The sequence below is a fragment of the Carcharodon carcharias genome, chromosome 12 (assembly GCF_017639515.1).
Source record: "Carcharodon carcharias isolate sCarCar2 chromosome 12, sCarCar2.pri, whole genome shotgun sequence".
Lineage (NCBI taxonomy): Eukaryota > Metazoa > Chordata > Chondrichthyes > Lamniformes > Lamnidae > Carcharodon > Carcharodon carcharias.
This window is the reverse complement of record NC_054478.1, coordinates 104,059,843-104,078,781: the sequence shown is the minus strand read 5'-3', so window position 1 is coordinate 104,078,781 and position 18,939 is coordinate 104,059,843. Positions and strand designations below refer to the sequence as shown.

Here is an 18,939-nt window from a genome sequence, read left to right as displayed (position 1 = left end):
GGAAGCCCAGGCAAGGGGACGGAGGGAGGTTAGTTTTAAGGACAGGCGGGGGTCTTCACCCATGGGCAGCCCATGTCACTGGTGGGGCTCTCTCGGAATGAGCTGCCCAAGTAGGAGGGAGCCCTCCACCAGGTATACCTGGCTGATTGCCCATATGCCATGGTCCCCACCCACCACTGGTTGAATATTAGCAGTGGAGGAATAAGACCTTTAACAGCCACTAAAAGGCCTCAATTGACTTCTGGGCGGGAAGCCATCCTCAACTCTTCTTGCCCTGGACTTAATTGGGAGAGTTGGAAAAGTGACGGGGTCTCCGCCCATTAAATTCCGCCAATTAAATTCCACCCATTAGGCGGAATCGGTCCATGTTCGCACGGTGTGGTAGCAGGTGGGTAAATTTTACCTGCTGGCCACAATGGCGGCTTTTCACACCATATCATCCCAAATCTGCCATGTTAATTATTCATTCCTAGGAAACATGCCGTTTCCATGGCAGATAGGCTCTCATTCTACTGCCATGCCATCACCTCACCGCTTCATCACGCTGGGTGCCATAAAGTCCAGCCACACATGCACCTCTCAGTGCTTCCAGCTCATGACTGCTGCATGGAAGACACGGTGACCCCAAAAGGCAAAAAAACTGCAGCCCCCAGGTTTAGTGATGCGCCCCTCAAGCGCCTTTTGGATGCCGTGGAGGTCTGCTGTGATGTCCTCTACTCTCGCTCTGGCCGCAGGAGGGGCAACAGTGTCACCAATGCAGCAATGGAGGTGGTGACAGCAGTGGTCAGTGCCAAAGCCTTGCAAAAGAGGACAGCCAGCCAGTGCCATTACAGGATAAATGGCCTCATCCATTCCACTGAGGTAACTCTCTTCTCATCACTCCCGCACTCTCAAACACACCACACATCCACAGGGATCTCACACCTTAAGGAACAACACCGCTAACTCTCTCACAAATGTGAGTGCTCTCTCTTCTGCTTTTGACTCTGCTGCCATCCGCTAATTATCTCTACTTTTGTTCACAGGGAGCTCTGCCAACTGACTGACACCCTCAGCCAACCAGTCCCTCAGCTGCATTTAGGTCCTCACTTCCAGCCAAGAGGACGCCTCCTCCATTGAACAGCTGGAAATAAGCAGCCTGGAAGACGCTTACCCACACCCTGCACTAGCGCAGGGACACAAACCTCGGTGGGACTGAGATCTAGAACAGGCTCAGGTTCACAATATGGTGGTCACCACAAGGACACATGTCCGCAGCAGGAGGAGACAGGTTCAGCCGAGCTCCCCGGCACTCGGAGGACTGCTAGGGAAGAGGCATCTGTGAGATCCAAGTCAGCTGACAAGCCTCTAGATTAGATGAAGAACTCATCCTGAAGAGTCAGCAGAAGGCATTGAAACATCATGTAGAGCTGCTGGAAGCCCTCAAGTACACAAGTCAGAGGAGTGCATCTGTCTGCTCTCTGATGAAGGGGTGCCCACATGTGTATATGGAGGTCTCCATGGGGAGGATGGTGCATGCCATGGAGACCCTGGTTCAGCAGCACACAGATGTGTGCAGACCCACACTTCATTGTGGGAGCCATGGATGAGTTCCTGCAGTGGCAACATGAGAGGGAAACGGGGCACCTCGATGTCCCCACAGATGCTTCTTCCCCTCAAGGAGTCAGGTTGGGGCCCTCGAGCGCCCGAAGGGAGGAGGAGCAGCAGCTGGACACCTCTGGGTCATCCACTCAGGAATCTCAGAGGCTGTCCTCTGCTCTGAGTTCCCTTTGCCTGTGAGCCCTTCGACCTCGTCCTTTGTCACCGCAAAGGGAGCAGCTGTCCAACGAGTGATTCTGGAAGGAGAAGTGTGCGGGCGGCAGGGTCTTTCGGAGCCTCGTGCAAGCACACACATCCTTCTCGTACCGCACTCACCTCAGTGTCCTGAGCATTTTGAATGCTGCCTTCTGAGGTTCGCTTTCACTTGTCCATCTGAGCTGACCTGCATCTCCACCCACCCAGTGATCACACTCCTATGCAGCACCTGTTCTCACCCACCATGACTGTCGTTTTACTTTCGATTTGGACAGCATGGTCTGGATTTGCTTTTTCGTCAGCTGCCCTGTCTTCTCCCCTCCTCCAGTCACCCATTTCCTTTCCCTCATCACAATTGACCCAACTGGCATCAGCTTCCACTCCCCTCCATGACCTACTAGCCACAACCCTTTTCCTTCATGGTTGTCCTGATGAATGTTCACATTCCCTTCCTTCCCAAAAATCCCACCTCCATCCACATTCACCTCCCCAACCTCCTCCTTCCCACCCCATGTCTGTGTCTGCCTCTTAGTCCCCACCAACCACCCACGCCATCCCTACTACTGCTACCGTCGAATCCTCACCCTACTGCCTCACTCTGCCCTTGGTCATTTTCATCATTGCCTCATACCACACCCATCCTCAGTTTGCTCCCCAGGAGGCAGTCATGGACCCATCAGACCCCTCCTTTGCATGTTAACCTGGACATTCCCCCCTCACTGGTACCCCTTCCCTCCTCCTGGCCCCTTCCCCCCACCCGGAACCCCTCACCCCCCATTAGCTCCCTCAAACCCTGGACTACTCCTCCTCCTCCCCCCACCCCCACCCCCGGCTTAGTCCTTCCTCCTTCCTGATTCCCTCAGACACCCTTACTTCTTCCGCCACCCTTAGTCTTTCCCCACCGACCTTCTGCCAACCTTAATCCATCCCCTTCTTGACTCCCTCAGACATCCTCACTTCTCCCTCCAGCTTTACTCCTGTCCCCTTCACGATTCCTTCCTCCAGCCTTAAACCCTCCCCTCTCTGCACTTCTTCCTCCCCCCCGGACACACTCCCCTCTCCGTTCTTCTTTCACCCCCTGGACTCCCTCCCCTCTATGCACTCCTTCCTCATCCAGACTCCTTCCCCTCTCTGCATTCCTTCCTCCCCCAGACTCCTTCCCCTCTCCGAACCTTCCCTTACACCTTTCACTCCCCCTTACACCTACCTCCCCAGTTGTCATCTTCTCCCCCGTTACCCCCTCCTCCCCTGTACTCCCACCCCCCATTCCCAAACTCATGCCCCCCCCGACACCTTCATTCCCCCCCCCAACTAACACCTTCATTCCCTTCTCGCCCTCCCGATACCTTCATCCCCCCCACAATCTCACTGACCCTGAAACCTTCATTCCCCCCCAACCTCACCTACCCGACACCTCTTCCTCCCCCAGTCGATCCTAGACCTTCCACTCCCAACCCCTTGATCATCATCTGTTGTGAGCATCAACAGTGACTTCACAACTTCTGTGGGCTGCTTTGCGGCAGAGCCATGCCCATGAGAATCTAACCAGCATGCCATAGATGCTACTCCAGAATCCCGTTGTTGTCGGGCTCCAGCATCTGCTCCTTGGATGTCCGCGATGTGAGCAAGGCCCTGGTGGTAAGTCCTGACTTCTGCACATCACAGTTGTTGTGATGTGTTCTGCACCAGCATATTTTCCCACTGACATGGGCAGACAATCCAGCAGGAGGAGAGGGATGAGTCCGGTGGATTGGCCTTATAATGATATGCTAATGTATTACAATGAGGTTCCTGACATCCGATGGTGAGGAACGCAGCCTGCCATTGACGGTCTGAGTGAACAATCGCAAACTGGTTTCACGACGTCGTGAAACCAATTTTTGGCCTTCTCGCCATATTGTCCGCTCACGCCACCGAACATACCCGACACCAGCGGGCACGAACAATTCCACCCATTGTCTGAATTCAGCTCAGTCGATATTGGAAAGCTCCTCACTAATATCCAGTAGCTGGTTTCCAAATAGGGAAAGCTATTTAACAAACTAGTCGAGCAAAAGCCTGATATACTTACATTCACAAATTCATATCTATCAGATAATATCCCAAACTCCATCATCACCTTCCTTATCCCATCGACCTGATAGACCCCATGGTGGATGAGGGTGCATACTGATATACAGATGGGCAAGTGTGACCCTGGGAGACCCACGAAGTCTCACAGCTATTCTCTCCATCCTCTCCTCAACTGTACACTTACATGTTGCACATCATTTGGAGGAAGCACTGAAGAAAGCAAAAGTGCAAGTGCCTGTCACAAATACATCTAACCACATAAAATGGATGCAAGTGACTGTCACACAATTCTTGTGAGGCTAGTCTGCTTTCTGCCCTGATCTGCTATGATGTTGTGTGGCACTCTAAGTGGGCATTGTCCAAGGACACAACTAACCAAAACAGGACACACACAAGTTGCTGTGGGTCATCATCAGCAGCAACATTGTATTCTATCAAAAGCTGTAGTTGTAATGCCCTTCTTGCACTTCTTGATCACCATCAGGTCAAGAGACCAAACCTAGTGTTCCAGAAGCAGACCAGGCATATGAAGTACAAGCTTAACTAAGCTACTTTACAGGGTTACCTATATGCTAAACACTAAATGTAGGTTATAGACAAAACCAAATGATCCCCACAACCAATGGAACAGCATAAAAGACTGTAACCCTACCAGATTAAGTTGAGATTGTGTACAATCAAGGCACTAATAGGAGGTGGAATATCATCATCTCTACCAGGGTGAAGCCCTGCACGTGACTGAAAGAGACTAGATTGAAATGTTTGAATGTCTCTTCAACCAAAATTAGTGACTGATCGATTCTACCCCACCTTCTCCTGAAGCCCCAACCACGATAGGTACCAGTGTCCAGCCATTTCAATTCACTCCATATACAAGAAGCATATGAATAACACTGGAAACAATTAAGGTTATAGGCCTAGACAAGATCTCAGCTATAGTGCTGAAGACCTGTATACAAGAACTAGCTTCTCTAGCCAAATAATAGTACAGCTCTGACATTGGCATCTACACAACAATATGGAATATTATCCATATAAATCCTATCCATAAAAAGCAGGACGAAAATAACATGACCAATTACTGCACTGTGAGCCAACTCCAAGTTATCAGCAAAGTGATGGAAGGAGCCATCAATGGGGCAATCAAGTGACATCTACTCACCGGTAAACTGTTCAGTGATGCACAATTTGAGTTCAGCTAGAACAAGTTGGTTCTGGATCTCAACAAGTCTTGACCCAAACATGTACAAATATGTATGCCAAAGGAGAGGTGAGAATAGCTGCCCTTGACATCAAAACAGAATTTCACTGGATAAGACATGAAGGAGTCCTAGAAAAAACTGTAATCAGTGGGGCTCAGTGACTGGAATTATACCTATCACAAAGGAAGATGAGTATCGTTATCTGTGGCTGGTCATCACAACCCCAGAACATAACTGAGGAATTTCCCAGGGAAGCATGCTTGCCCAAACATTTTTAGTTGCATCATTAATGTTTCTAATGTCATAAGTTGAAGAGAGAATGTTCACTGATGTTTACAGTGATCATCTCTTTTTACAACTCTGATAATGAAACAGCCCATGCCTGCATACAGCAGGACCTAGATAATACTGCAGGCTTGGACGAAAAGTGGCAGGTAGCATTTGCAATAAGTACATACTCCATAATCATAACCATGCGCATGAGAAAACAATGCCATCTCCCTTTGATCTTTAATGGCACTAATGTCTCTGAATACCCTACCAACAACACTTTGGGGATCACTGTTGATCAGAAGCTGAATTTGACCAGTCATATCAATGCCATGATCTATAAGAACAGGATAGAAATTGGGGACTCTGATGAATGGCTCATCTTCTGACCTCTAAAAGCCTATCCTTCATCTACAAGGCTCAAATAGGATTGTGGTGAAATAGCTGCCACTCGCACAGAATGTATACAGCTGTAACAATACTTGAAGATAATAGTTTATTGATCAAAGTCAATTTTGACTGCAAATGATTCACCTAAAAGAGCTTTTAACATTCATTGAACCTTGTTGATAGCAATGTCATCACCTAAGCAGCACACAAATAACAAGGATATGAGCAATTGTTGGGTCGCTGATATGCCAGCACTTGAATGAGATTTCATGAGGGCAAACCTGGAAAGCAAATAAACAAACGCAACTGTTTATCAGTGCAGCTGGAAAGCTGAATTGTTGTTCCACGCCTAGTGAATCGAGTAAACTGAATCTCACTCAAGCCATTGCATTTCCCATTCTATTTTATGTTTCCATGCTGGGCTCTCTGATTGCTGGTAAGAACAATCTCTGTCAAACTATTGATCTGCCAGTAATTGAAATTGGTTGCAGGCAATGTAGCAGATTCTTATGTTACAGCTTCCCTCCAACATAAAGTCAGAAATGGGGATGTTCATTGATGATTGCACAGTGTTCAGTTTCATTCACAATTTCTCAGATAATGAAGTAGTCCATGCCAGCAGGCAGCAAGGCCTGGACAACATTGAGGCTTGGGCTGATAAGTGGCAAGTAACAGGTTCACCACACCAAGTTCCAGGCATTAACCATATCCAACAAGAGAGAATCTAACCACTTCCCCTTGACATTCAATGGCATTACTAACGCTGAATTCCCCACTTCATGGTCACCATTGACCAGAAACTTAAGTGGACTGGCTACATATTTATGGTTACAAGAGCAGGTCAAAAAGACATATAATCTGAAGTGAGTAACTCACTCCTGACTCCCCAAAGTCTTCCCACCATTTACCATGCACATATCAGGAATGTATTGGAATGTTCCCCACATGCTGGTTGAGTGCACTCAAGAAGTGCACCCAAGAATCTCAACAGAATGTAAGACAATGCAACTTGGTTGATTGGCAGCACATCCACCATGTTTGATAGTCACTCTCTCTAGCACCAGCATACTGTGGCAAAAGTATGCACCATTTACATGATCTTAAGTTTGATCAAAGCCTGGTAGTATTGTAGCCATATTTTCTGATGATACAAAGATAGATAGGAAAGCAAGTTATGAGGAGGATACAAAGAATCTGCAAAGGGAAGATAGGTATGTTAAGTGAATGGGAAAAAAATTGATGGAGTATAATGTGGGAAAATGTGAGGTTGTCCACTTTGACAAGAAGAACAGAAAAGCAGAATAATATTTAAATGGAGAGAGACTGCAGCATACCGCAGTACAGAGGGATGTCCTTGTACATCAATCACAAAAAGATAGCATGCAGATACAGCAAGTAATTAGGTGGGCAAATGGAATGTTAGCCTTTATTGAAAGGAGGATGGAGTAGAAAAGTTGGGAAATCTTGCTACAACTGTTTAGGGCATTGATGAAACTGCATCTAGAGTACTGCTTACAGTTTTGGTCTCCATACTTAAGGAGGGATATGCTTGCATTAGAAGCAGTTCAGAGAAAATTTGCTAGGCTGATTCCTGGGATGAGGAAAGGTTGAACAGGTTGGGCCTATGCTCATTTGAGTTTCGGAGAATGAGAGGTGATCTGCCTGAAGCATGTAAGATTCTGAGGGGTCTTGACAAGATAAAGGCTGAGAGGATGCCCTCACAGAGAATCTTGAACAAGAGAGCACAGTTTAAAATTAAGGGGCCTCACATTTAAGATGGAGATGAGAAGGAATTTCTTCTCTCAGAGCATTGTTAATCTTTGGAATTCTATTGTCCAGAGAACAGTGGAGGCTAGGTCGCTGAATATTCAATGCTGAGTTAGACAGATTTTTGATCCACAAGGGATTTGAGGGATAATTGGGGATTAGGCAGGAAAATAGAGTAAAGGCCACAATCAGATTAGTCAAGATCTTATTGAATGGCAGGGCAGGCTCAATGGGCCAGATGGATTCTGTATTAAAACAGCTAATTCAAATTGCTGTCCTAATTGGTATTCCCAAAGATATACTTTAGGAGTAAAATATGTTTTTTTTCCAATAATTTATATGGAGGGAAGAGAGAAAATGTTTCAAGCGCTCTTCCAGCTGGTTCAACAAAAGAACCAACAATGAAAGTCCAAAGGTTGAGTATCCAGAAGGTTCAAAGGCATGTAAGGAGCTATCTGCAAAGCAAAATTGCAAAACTGATTGATTTGTTTAAATTACTAGAAAAATGTAGCTTGCATTTTACTCATCTGCAAATGGTGATCACCATTTTGCTTTTCAAATCCACAGTAGCTTTGTGGCTCAAGAATTTGAGGCACATGACTGCTATCTCAAATTTCGGATGCATTTTTGATTGAGACTTTGATACTTTAGATTATTTTGCCCTGCAAAAATCTTATTCCTGGTCTTTGAGGAACTTTTTAGGTTTTAATAACTTCCCAGCCCAGAGTTATAAAAGACGTAGATGAGTACATCAGCCAAACATCTGTTGTTGGGAAATTACTAGAGTCGAGGATTAAGGATTTAAACACCTTGAAAGGTTTCAGTTGATCAGAGAGAGTCAGCATGGATTTGTAAAGGGCAAAGGTGATTAAGAAGAGGAGATGTTATTTATTTGGACTTAGAATAATTTGTGATTTAAGAGACTGCTAGCTAAAGTTGAAGTTCATGGAACCAAAGGCAAATTATTGACCTAGTTAAGAAATTGGTTGAATGACAGGAGACAGAGATAAGGGGTAATGGCAGGTGCCCCAATTGTCAGGATGTGGTTTTCTGTAAGGATCTGTATTGGGGCCTTAACTGTATTTATTAATAACTTGGATGATGGGATAGAAAGTCACAGACCAAAATTTGCTGATGGCTCAAATATAAGTGGCATTGTGAGTAGTTGGAAGTAAAAGTACAAGAGCTATTATTAGTGAATGGGCAAAACTGTGGCATTTGAATTTCAATACAGGCCAATGTGAGGTCATCCACTTTGGACTTAAAAAAGATGGTTCTTTCTAAATGATGAAAAACGAGACATAGTGGAGCTTTACAGAAACTTTTGGGTCTGGTCCATGGACCAGTAAGATGCCATGAATATGTACAGAAAATAATCAAAAAGACAAATAGAATGCTGGCATTTGTATCTAGAAGACTTTAATAAAAGGGGTAGAGATTATCCTTTAGCTGTACAAAGCTGTGGTTAGATAACAGCTGGAGAACTGTGAGCAGTTTTGGGCACTACTCTTTAGGAAGGAAATATTGATCTGGGAGGGAGTGCAGCATATATTTAACAAAATGATCCAAGGGTTAAATTATGAGGAAAGATTACACAAACTAGGGTTGTATTCTCTGGAATTTTGGAGGTTAAGGGGTGATTTGATCAAAGTTTTGGCATATTAAGGGGAAGATTTTGGGTAGATAAAGAGAAACCATTCAGCTGGTTGGGAAATCTAGGACTAGGGGGCATAGTCTAAAAATTGGAGCCTGATCTTTCAGAAGTAAAGTTAGCAAACTCTGCTACAAATGAAGTATGGTAGAAGCAGGGTTCAAAATACACGGGGGCATCAGGTGAATTCGCCCTCAACATCACAAGTAGCCTCTGAGAAAGCAAAGACTAAGCTGAAAATTCAAGTTCCCATACAATATTACCTTATATTATGGCTCCTGGAGCTAAACAATTGCAGGTGCAGTCCAATCAATTCAGAAGGGCTCGACCTTTCAGGCCTTGAACTTGCTTGAATATCAGCCACTGAGAAGGACAACGAGAAGGGGGTTGAAGGGAGGGGGGTGGAGGGGAATGAAGGAAAACTTTTTAATTGTTGTTGGATTCTTGGCAGTCTGCCCAGCACTAAATGTCTTGTTTCTTAAATATCCTTTAATGGAGCCATATAGTGAGTTTGCAAATTCCTGCTTCAACAACAGTTTGGTTTCTCACTTAAATCTTTAGATCTAAGAAGCACCTGAAAACGAAAAACTAGCCCCTGAGAAAATCTCAAAAGGAACCATCAACTCAAAATATTTTCAACCCTGGGTAGAATTTGGAACTCTCTTCCTGAAATAGCAATTGATGCCAGATTAATTGCAAATGTTAAATCTGAGATCGAAACATTATTTTTCATCAAATGTGTTAAGGGACATGGGGCAAAGGCACATATATTAAGTTAGGACACAGATTAGCCAAGATCTCTGAATGGCAGAATGGACTCATGGGGGTTAAATGGCCTACTTCTGTTCCAATGTTCCTGCATTTTTTTGCATAAAAGTTGGAGGGTTTCTGATTTAAAAAGTTGTCCAAGGAAACTGGTTGAGATGGGTATCCTTACCATTTCACGGAAGTGAGAAGTTAATCCCATTGTATGACAAGATCTCCGATGTTATGGAAATTACATTCAGACCTAAACATAGATTTTTAAATTTGAGTTTCCCGCCACAAGACACTATTCCTCTATGTGAAAGACACAGTAAAAATTGATTTAGTTGTTGCTTTTGCTTCACATTGTAATGGATGTCCTGGAAGTAATTGCCTTACAATAAGATTATTCCTCTTTCTCAATATTGACTGCAAGTAAAAAAAGACCATGTGCCCTCATTGGTGTCCACTCCTGTCACCTGATCCATCTCCTCCCTCTTATTCTGTCACCTGACCCATCTCCTCCCTCATATTCGGAGGATACTTGTTAAAATCCATACAGTTATGCCATATTAAGATCTTGGAGATCAGAAAATTGTTCTTGTAGTTTGCAATAATTTATTGTTTCTGATGAGACTAGGGCCACAGCTTTATACTTTGGTTGGTTCATGTATATGGCTTTATCTTAGGAAAGTAGTTTTAAGATTGATTGACAGGCAGAAATTTGATTTTGCTTAGATGAGACAATTTAGCCCTCCAAATGCCATGTGAAACACAATGAAAGCTAACTCTTGAATGGATAAAGGTATTCTCAATGATAGCAATAAACCTGGCAGATAGTTATGCTGAACAAAACATTTTCTATGTTAAAAAGAACAATGGGTTTTCAAAGAAATCATAGCATGAAAATTCCATGTAGAAGGTTATATCTGCATGAAAAGTTTTCCTATTTGCTACTCTACTTAATCATATAATTTTGTTCTTTTAAACATTGTTGAAATGAAAGATCCTTTCAAAGCCATGGTACACATTTGAGAAAATATTGGTATATTTGACTGAGCTGATTAATAAATAATATTATGGTGATACTGTTTGTAATTAACTTATTGAGCACATTGGACATTGCCTACATGTTTGCCTGTTCTTGCCAGATCCTGTGATCTGAGTGACCTGGAATATTTGGATGAGGAATTTCATCAGAGTCTGCAGTGGATGAAAGACAATGACATCAATGATATTTTAGACCTAACATTTACTGTGAATGAAGAGGTCTTTGGTCAGGTGGGCTAACTGGGTTAAGCTTCTTAAACGATCAATCATTTTGGGGTATCAATGAAATGTATTATGAGTTTTTTGCTGTATAGATAAAATTAATGTCTCCTTAAGAGAAAGTAGAAAATGTTACTACGAGTCATTTATAAAGTACTCAATGACAACTCGCTGATTTCGCAAATTTATTTTTGCACACCAGATTTATTTTCTGCTTTTATAATCCTATCACTACCAACCCCCTTCTCTCCAATGACTTTTCTTGGTAACCTATTCCACAACTTTCTTAATCTTCTCACCCCTTATTTTCTAAAATTAATGTATATCCTCTGATATTTAAACCCTTCACTAATAGTGAATACTTTGCCTGAAACACTTGTGCCAATTGCTTCATAATTTTGATAAATCCAATTAGATCGCCATACAAGTTCAACTTCTTTGACATTCCTTCTAAATTAGATTCTGAACACTCAGAAATATCTTTGTCCCCTTTTGTATCCTCTCACGGGCAATAATTAGGTGACTGGAGACCCGAGGAGATCAGAACAATGTCTTAATCAGTAACAATGTAACCACTACTTTTGAGTAGTATTGTGCTAATATAACCCAGTAACTCATATAAAAGACACAGTATTCTTCAGTGTGACCTATATATATATATAAAAATAAACAGTATATTTAGTGTTTAATATCTATATTTAATGAAGCACTCTGAACAGCTATTAAGTGGCTTTGAAAGTTGGAAATTATGCTTTGCAGCATCTAACTCAATCAAACCAATTTGATATATCTCATGCCTATAAAATTGAATGCAGTATTAAATGTAAGTAGACCCATGTTTTCTGATAACAATTAGTGCAATTCTTACATATACCTAATCAGCTTTGAGATTTAATATTCCATGTGGACTACTAAACATTTTTGTGGACAGCCAAATCTGACAGGCTGGTTACTGGTATGAAAATAGAAAAAAAAAAATTCTTGATTCTAATTGACTGAGCTGTTCTGTCCTGTTTGCCTGTACTGGCATTTCTGGAATAGGTTTCCTTCTTTCAAATTTAGCTCAGGTGGAATTGCACTCTATTATAGCTTATTATACCCAGTCCAGATACTTGGGTATAATAGCTTCTAAGTGACTCCAGCTGGAACGTAATCTGCCAACTACCCATAAACCATCTCCAGTTTGCTTCCTAACCAGTACAGCTCTTGAGGGTATTATTACCAAGGCATTGGGTAGTTTTGGTTAATAGATAAAAACATTTATTTAACAAACATGTATTAAAAGTATGCATTATAGGCATGATTCCACAACTATATATTCCCAGTAGGCAAGAGATGGTTTCAGGGAGCATGGATCAGAGACAGGACAACAGCGCTGAACCCCAATTCTTTGACCTGCAATCCTTGTGATTTTGGTTGGAATCATAGGATCATAGAACAGCCCCTTTTATTTCTTTGGCATAAATCACAGCAGGACTGTATGTTATTTTTTTCTTTGATCAAACTATAAATTTTGCAAATAATAAAGAGGTCTAGAAAATAAAAATCATATCTTTTTAAATCTATTGAGTGATTTCTCCATTTCATTTCTTTATTCTCCCCCCATTTTTAATTTAGCTCTTTTGCATATTTTGTTCTCCCCTTATGGAATGTCCTATTCATGAGGCAAGTATTTTAAATATTAACGATCTTACAATGTAGATGTAGAAACCTTGTAAGAAATATATGAAAAGTTAAAAAGGTGTGACAAACTTTATGATTTATTTTACACTGGAAATTGAGATGTTTTTTGTTGAATAAATCATGTTCCCATTTAAAAGTGGGTCACCGACTGTCACTGGTTACCAGGTCTCCCTGCTCAAGCTGCTACCCCAACACCTTCCACCCAATTTGGCCCATATTTTTAAAATGGTTCTGTTGAATACGTAGTAATTCAAAATATAAGTGTAATATAATGCACCACTAAAACTAAACCAAAATGCTTTAGAATCCAGGAAAAGAATATATTGATTAGATTCTTCCTGTTCTCAATTATGGAAAGAATGGATTAACTAAATCTTCGTAGATGTTGAATATTAAAATTTCATTTCATCTCCTAATTAATGTGAAGCTGATCACTTGTTTGCACTTACAATGCCAGTTTTCTTTGTTTTCTATGTGTGTGTGTGTGTATATATATATATATACACACACACAATGTCTTACTGTATGCAGCAATTAAATATTTGCATACAAATTCTCAAAGGATTTTAAATTTGTCATTACCTTTTATGGAAAATTTTGGAATGACGGTTTGATTGTATTTGGAAATAAGTGGTTTCATTTTTAAACAAAAATCCCTGACATGTGTTTGTCATAAATAAGCAAACTTAATAAGTGACATATTTTGACAGTAAAATGAGCTGGAATTTCTAAACCAAATGATCATCTCTACCATTATGCAATCTACTTGGCAGTTTCCAAAATGGTGGTGATAATCTAGTTCATCTATACTGATTTCAGCTCTTCTGCCAAACCTTCTGAATAATAATGTCATCGAATGGCTCCATATCTGTAGTTTTTGTTTATCCCACTGAGAGGCCCAATTTAAACTCACTCAAAATCCATTCAATTACACAGAGTTAAAATCAAGCCCAAATTTTTTTTAACTGGTAACCGAGATTTAGGCAAGTCTGAAGAATACAAATTCACAAGCCCCACAGACACAGGCCTAATAGGAATAAGAAAATGCATGAACTGGTTGTTGGTTAGGAGAGCCTCAATTTATTCAAGTAATGTATAGTCCTTGCCAGTAACTATAAAAGATAAATCTTTCAAAGCACTCTGACTGATGTTTGAACATTCACACTTGTGGATAATTTTTGATTTAAAAATTAAAATACCACTCCAGTGGTCAGAAAATAAAAATTCAGTGCACATTCTGTGGTAACTTGACCAAGTCATAACTAGAGCATCCTTGCTGTCAGATTCAAATCTGTGCCCTGTATCTCACTTTGTGCACTTCAGTTTCTACTTGCTTCTTCGTGTAATTAGAATACATGCTGTTGCAATATTTTCAAATAAACTTTGTAGCCTGCAAAGGGCCTCTTTATTTACCATTGTAGTGCAGTTCAGACTCTTATTCATTTAAGAATTATTACAAACTTTTAAGCTTAACATTTGATAGAACATAAGAACTAGGAATTGACCCTTTGAGCCTGCACCACCATTCAGCAAGATCACAGCTGATCTTCTACCACATTCCTACACTGTCCCCCATATCCCATAATTCCCTTAGTACCCCAAAATTTAACGATTTACAAATGGAGTATAAAAGTAAAGAAGCCTATCTTAAAGTTACTCAGCTCTTGAACATGCACAACTCTCTGGGATGGAGTATTCCAAAGCTTCACAACAGTGAGTGAAGAGATTTTGATGCATCACAGTCCTAAATGACTGACCTTGTGTTCTGTAGTCAGCATATAACATGTCACTCCTCTTATGAATTGTACATGTTTCAATGAGATTACTTCTCATTCTTCTAAGCTCCAGGAAATATAGGCCTTCTCTACTCAATTTTTCCTCTAACACAAGTATGTCCTTCCTAAGCTAAGGAGGCCAAAACTGCGCACAGTACTCCAGGGGCTGAATTTTATGTCCTATGGGTGTGCACCGGCCCAGCCCAATTGGGTGTAAAATCACACAAGAAGACATCAGGCGAGTGTCCCGACATCATTGTGCACTCGCGCGATATTTCGCTCAGCAGGCGTGCACGGAATTTCACTTGGTGGGTGCGCACAAAAGTCGGAAGCACGCCCGCTGACAATTAAGAGGGCAATTAAGCCCACTAACAGCACAATTATCACCGATTTTTCATGGCCAGTCCAACCTTTGGTTGGCAGACGAGTGAATTGTCCGGGCGGCCTTTGCATTTTTCATCAAACCTCATCCAAGGGTGAGATGAAATTTCCATAATAAAATTAAAGTAAATATCTGTGGACAGCATTCTTATCAGCTATATTTTCAGGTGATTGATTGTGATGCATGGATTTTTTTTTTGCAACTTTTTAAACTTTTATTTTAGCTTTTTCAGGTCTGCAACTCCCTGAGGCAGCTGTCTGCCTTCAGGGAGCTTTCTCGCAGTGTTCATCCGCGCCTGTGGAAATGTCATCAGCCGTGCTCTTCCCTCCCCCACCCCGGCAGCGCTGATCTTTTCAGCACGTGTTTCATGCTGGCTGGCTGTTAATTGGCCAGCCAGCGTGAAATCGTGTTTGGGGGCCGATCGCACTCGGGGACTTGTTTCCCGACTGCTCCCAGGCCCGCCGATTGCGCGTGCCCACCAAAGGTAAAATTCAGGCCCAGGTATGGCTTCACCAATGTCCTTTATAATTTTAATAAGGTTTTTTTACCCTTATAGTCCAATCCCATGTTAAAAAAAACAAACATACAATTTGCCTTGCTAATTGCTTACTGTACGTGCATGACCTCTGCAAATATTGCCTGGTCTCTCACCATTCAAAAACTATTTTGCTCTTTTAATTTTTCCAACCAAAGTAGATAACCTCACACTTTGCCACATTGTGTTCCATCTGCTATATTCTTGCCCACTTACTTAAGCTGTCTCTATCCCCATGTAGCATCTTTACATCTTCCTCGCTGCTTACTTTCCCAACTAACTTTGTATCATCAGCAACTTGGATATGTTACATTCAGTCCTCTCATCTAAATCAGTAATATTGATTTTAAATAGCTAAAGACCAAGTTGTTGTGGTACCCAGCTAGTTACAGCCTACCAACCTGAAATTGTCCCATTATTCCCACTCATTCCGTTCTATCCATTTACCAGCCCTGAATCCATACTAATATATTATCCCTATTCCATGAGCCCTTATTTTATGCAGTAATTTCTTGTCTGGCATCTTATCAAATGCTTTTTGAAAATTCATCTACCAATTACATCCATTGCACCCCTGGGCAGGATTTTCCCCCTATCGGGGGCGAAGTTGAATTGCGGGCGCGCACAGGCACACCTCCAATCGGCGCCCCCAATTGGAGGCGCGGTGCCATTTTATGTGGGCGGGCCAATTAAGGCTCACCCAGCGCGATGTCCACACTGAAGCACTATGCACTCCCTGTGTAGGCGGGGGGGAATCCCTAAACCCGAGAATGCACTCTTTCGCGCATGCACACAAAAGAGCGCACTCATCTCCCTGAGGCAAAGTGCTCCCTATGAGAGATTGCCTGTTCTGTCACAAATGTTAAAAATAGAAAAAAAAAATCCTTACATGTCCCCTCATGTGACATTGTCACATGAGTTGGGACATGTCCATAATTTTTTTTAAAAACTTGAATAAAATTTTTAAAAGCCTACATGAAATCTTATCTGCCCGTGGATGAGGTTTCATGCTTTTTCTAATTCTCGCTGGTGCTCCTGGCTTGCCCGCCAAACTTAAGTTTGGACGGGCAGGTCCATTAATTAGCTAAATGACTCTGTCAATGGCCACACAGCTGATTTTGCTGCGCCCCCTCCTACCTGAAAATTTAAATGGGACGCGGTGACATTGGGAGTTCTGCCCAACATCACTGCGCGTCATTTTACGCATCAGCGAGAGGGCCCCACCCCCGCTTGCCGATGGGAAAATCCTGCCCCCTGTTAACCATCTTGCTAGTTACACCCTCAAAAAACTCAACAGATTTGTCAAACATGATACCCTTTGATAAATCCGTTTTGACTCTGCTTAATCATATGATTTTCTAAGTGCCCTTACCCAAGAATAGATTCTAGCACAAAACAAAAATAGAAATACCTGGAAAAACTCAGCGGGTCTGGCAGCATCTGTGGAGAGGAACACAGTTAACGTTTCGAGTCCATATGACTCTTCAACAGCACTAAGTAAAAATAGAAAAGAGGTGAAATATAAGCTGGTTTAAAGAGAGGGTGGGACAGGCAGAGCTGGATAGAGGGCCAGTGATAGGCGGAGATCTGTTGCAGTGAAGCTCAACGCAAACTGGAGAAACAGCACCTCACTTACCAACTAGGCACTTTAGAGCCTTCCGGACTGAATATTGAGTTCAACAATTTTCATGAACTCTCTCCTCCATCCCCACCACCTTTCCAATCCCCCCCTTTTTCCAATAATTTATATAGATTTTTCTTTTCCCACTTACTTCCATTATTTTTAAATGTATTTTAAATGCATTGTTTTATCTCTACTTTTTAGCCTATTTCGATTCCTTCACCTTTCTTAAATATACCCACAATACCCACAATCATAACTCAGTCATAATCACAGTAATAATTCAGTCTCATTAGTTGAAACATAAAAAAACGAATTGGCCGAACTCAAACCTCTTGACCAAATGCAAACAGCGTCACTGATTATTGTTTTTTGGGTTAACAGTACATAATTGATAATAACTAAAACCTCGATATTTTTTGACTGGCAATATTTTCAATGAGAAATGTCCATAATTCCTGGCAATGGTAATCTGAATAGTGTTTAGTTTTTACTTAATTGGTCAGATTAATTGCTATTATTGCTGTATCACAACTGTTTGTGTTTTTGTTATCTATTTTTAGAACTGTTAAGCTACAAGTGTTATAGATTTATAATGAACTGAAATTCAATTGCTTCAAGGGTAGAAATTATTGGTTTTTTTTGGAATAGATTACAGAGAGAGAGCTAAAGCCAGGTGGAGCAAACATCCCTGTTGTAGAAAAAAACAAGAAAGAATATATTGAAAAGATGGTAAAATGGCGCATTGAGAGGGGTGTTGTGCAACAAACGGAAAGTTTAGTCCGTGGCTTCTATGAGGTAAGGATAGCAGATGCACAATACATACAATGAAAAGAGGATAATCTGACAATTGTTGCTAGATTTGTTTTTATTGCTCCAGGTCCCAGTACTATATCTTGTAATCATGTCTTAGTGAATGACCACACATTCCCCCCTCCGTCTACTTCCCACCAAAATATATAATTATATACAAGTAATTGTTGGGATAGAGCATGTCAAATTTCACTGTAGCTTCATTAAATAATTGTTTGTTATGCTAGGGGTTCATCTTGCATAAAATGTCTGGTGTCTTTTTTTTTCTTCAAAAGAATAAATAAATCTGTATATCCCGAGACATGACAGGGAATTGGGGAAGTGAAGGAAATAGGGCTGCAAAGAAAATTTTGATTGCTGCCTCTCTGCTATGTGAAGATTTGATAGCATGAAAGGCCAAAATCATCTTTGATAATGAAATCTAAAGAATAATATGTTAGGGGATCCATGGGATAGAAATAATCAAAATATGCTGAATGGAGACAATATTCTAATTTATCTTCACTCTGTCTTGTGGTAAACTCATTAGGTCCAAGTATATAAAATCAAGTTCTAACTACAAATCCAAGGTTACTTTCAGATGTTATTTAAATTGGTGTTGTGTTGCTATTTAATGGCAGTTACTTGTTTTAGGTGGTGGACGCTCGGCTTGTTTCTGTGTTTGATGCACGAGAATTAGAACTAGTAATTGCTGGCACAGCGGAGATTGATTTAAGTGACTGGCGAAACAATACAGAGTACAGAGGAGGTGGGTTGATTTGAATTATTTTAATCATAGTATTGGCTTAATGCTTGGAAAACACAGCATCTTATACATGTTCATTTATTTTTCCAAAGGGTACCATGACAATCATATAGTGATCAGGTGGTTTTGGGCTGCAGTGGAAAGGTTCAACAATGAGCAGAGACTAAGATTGTTACAGGTACAATAAAACCAATTACCTTAATGAGATACTGTACTAAACATTTG

At 41.6% G+C, this 18,939-nt stretch overlaps 1 protein-coding gene across 5 annotated transcripts in view; it reads left to right on the top strand.

The window, feature by feature from the left end:
• The window catches only part of LOC121284917 (E3 ubiquitin-protein ligase HECW2-like), a 398,529-nt gene that overhangs the window by 357,029 nt on the left and 22,561 nt on the right, over positions 1-18,939 (top strand). For 3 of the 5 annotated variants that reach the window (XM_041200816.1, XM_041200817.1, XM_041200818.1), the window contains 4 exons: positions 11,043-11,172; positions 17,808-17,954; positions 18,603-18,717; positions 18,807-18,892. In XM_041200816.1, coding sequence (XP_041056750.1) covers positions 11,043-11,172; positions 17,808-17,954; positions 18,603-18,717; positions 18,807-18,892 — 478 coding nt within the window. Of the gene's footprint in view, positions 1-9,708; positions 9,924-11,042; positions 11,173-17,807; positions 17,955-18,602; positions 18,718-18,806; positions 18,893-18,939 lie in introns of those variants that run through there. The other 2 variants (XM_041200821.1, XM_041200820.1) reach the window with 2 other exon arrangements.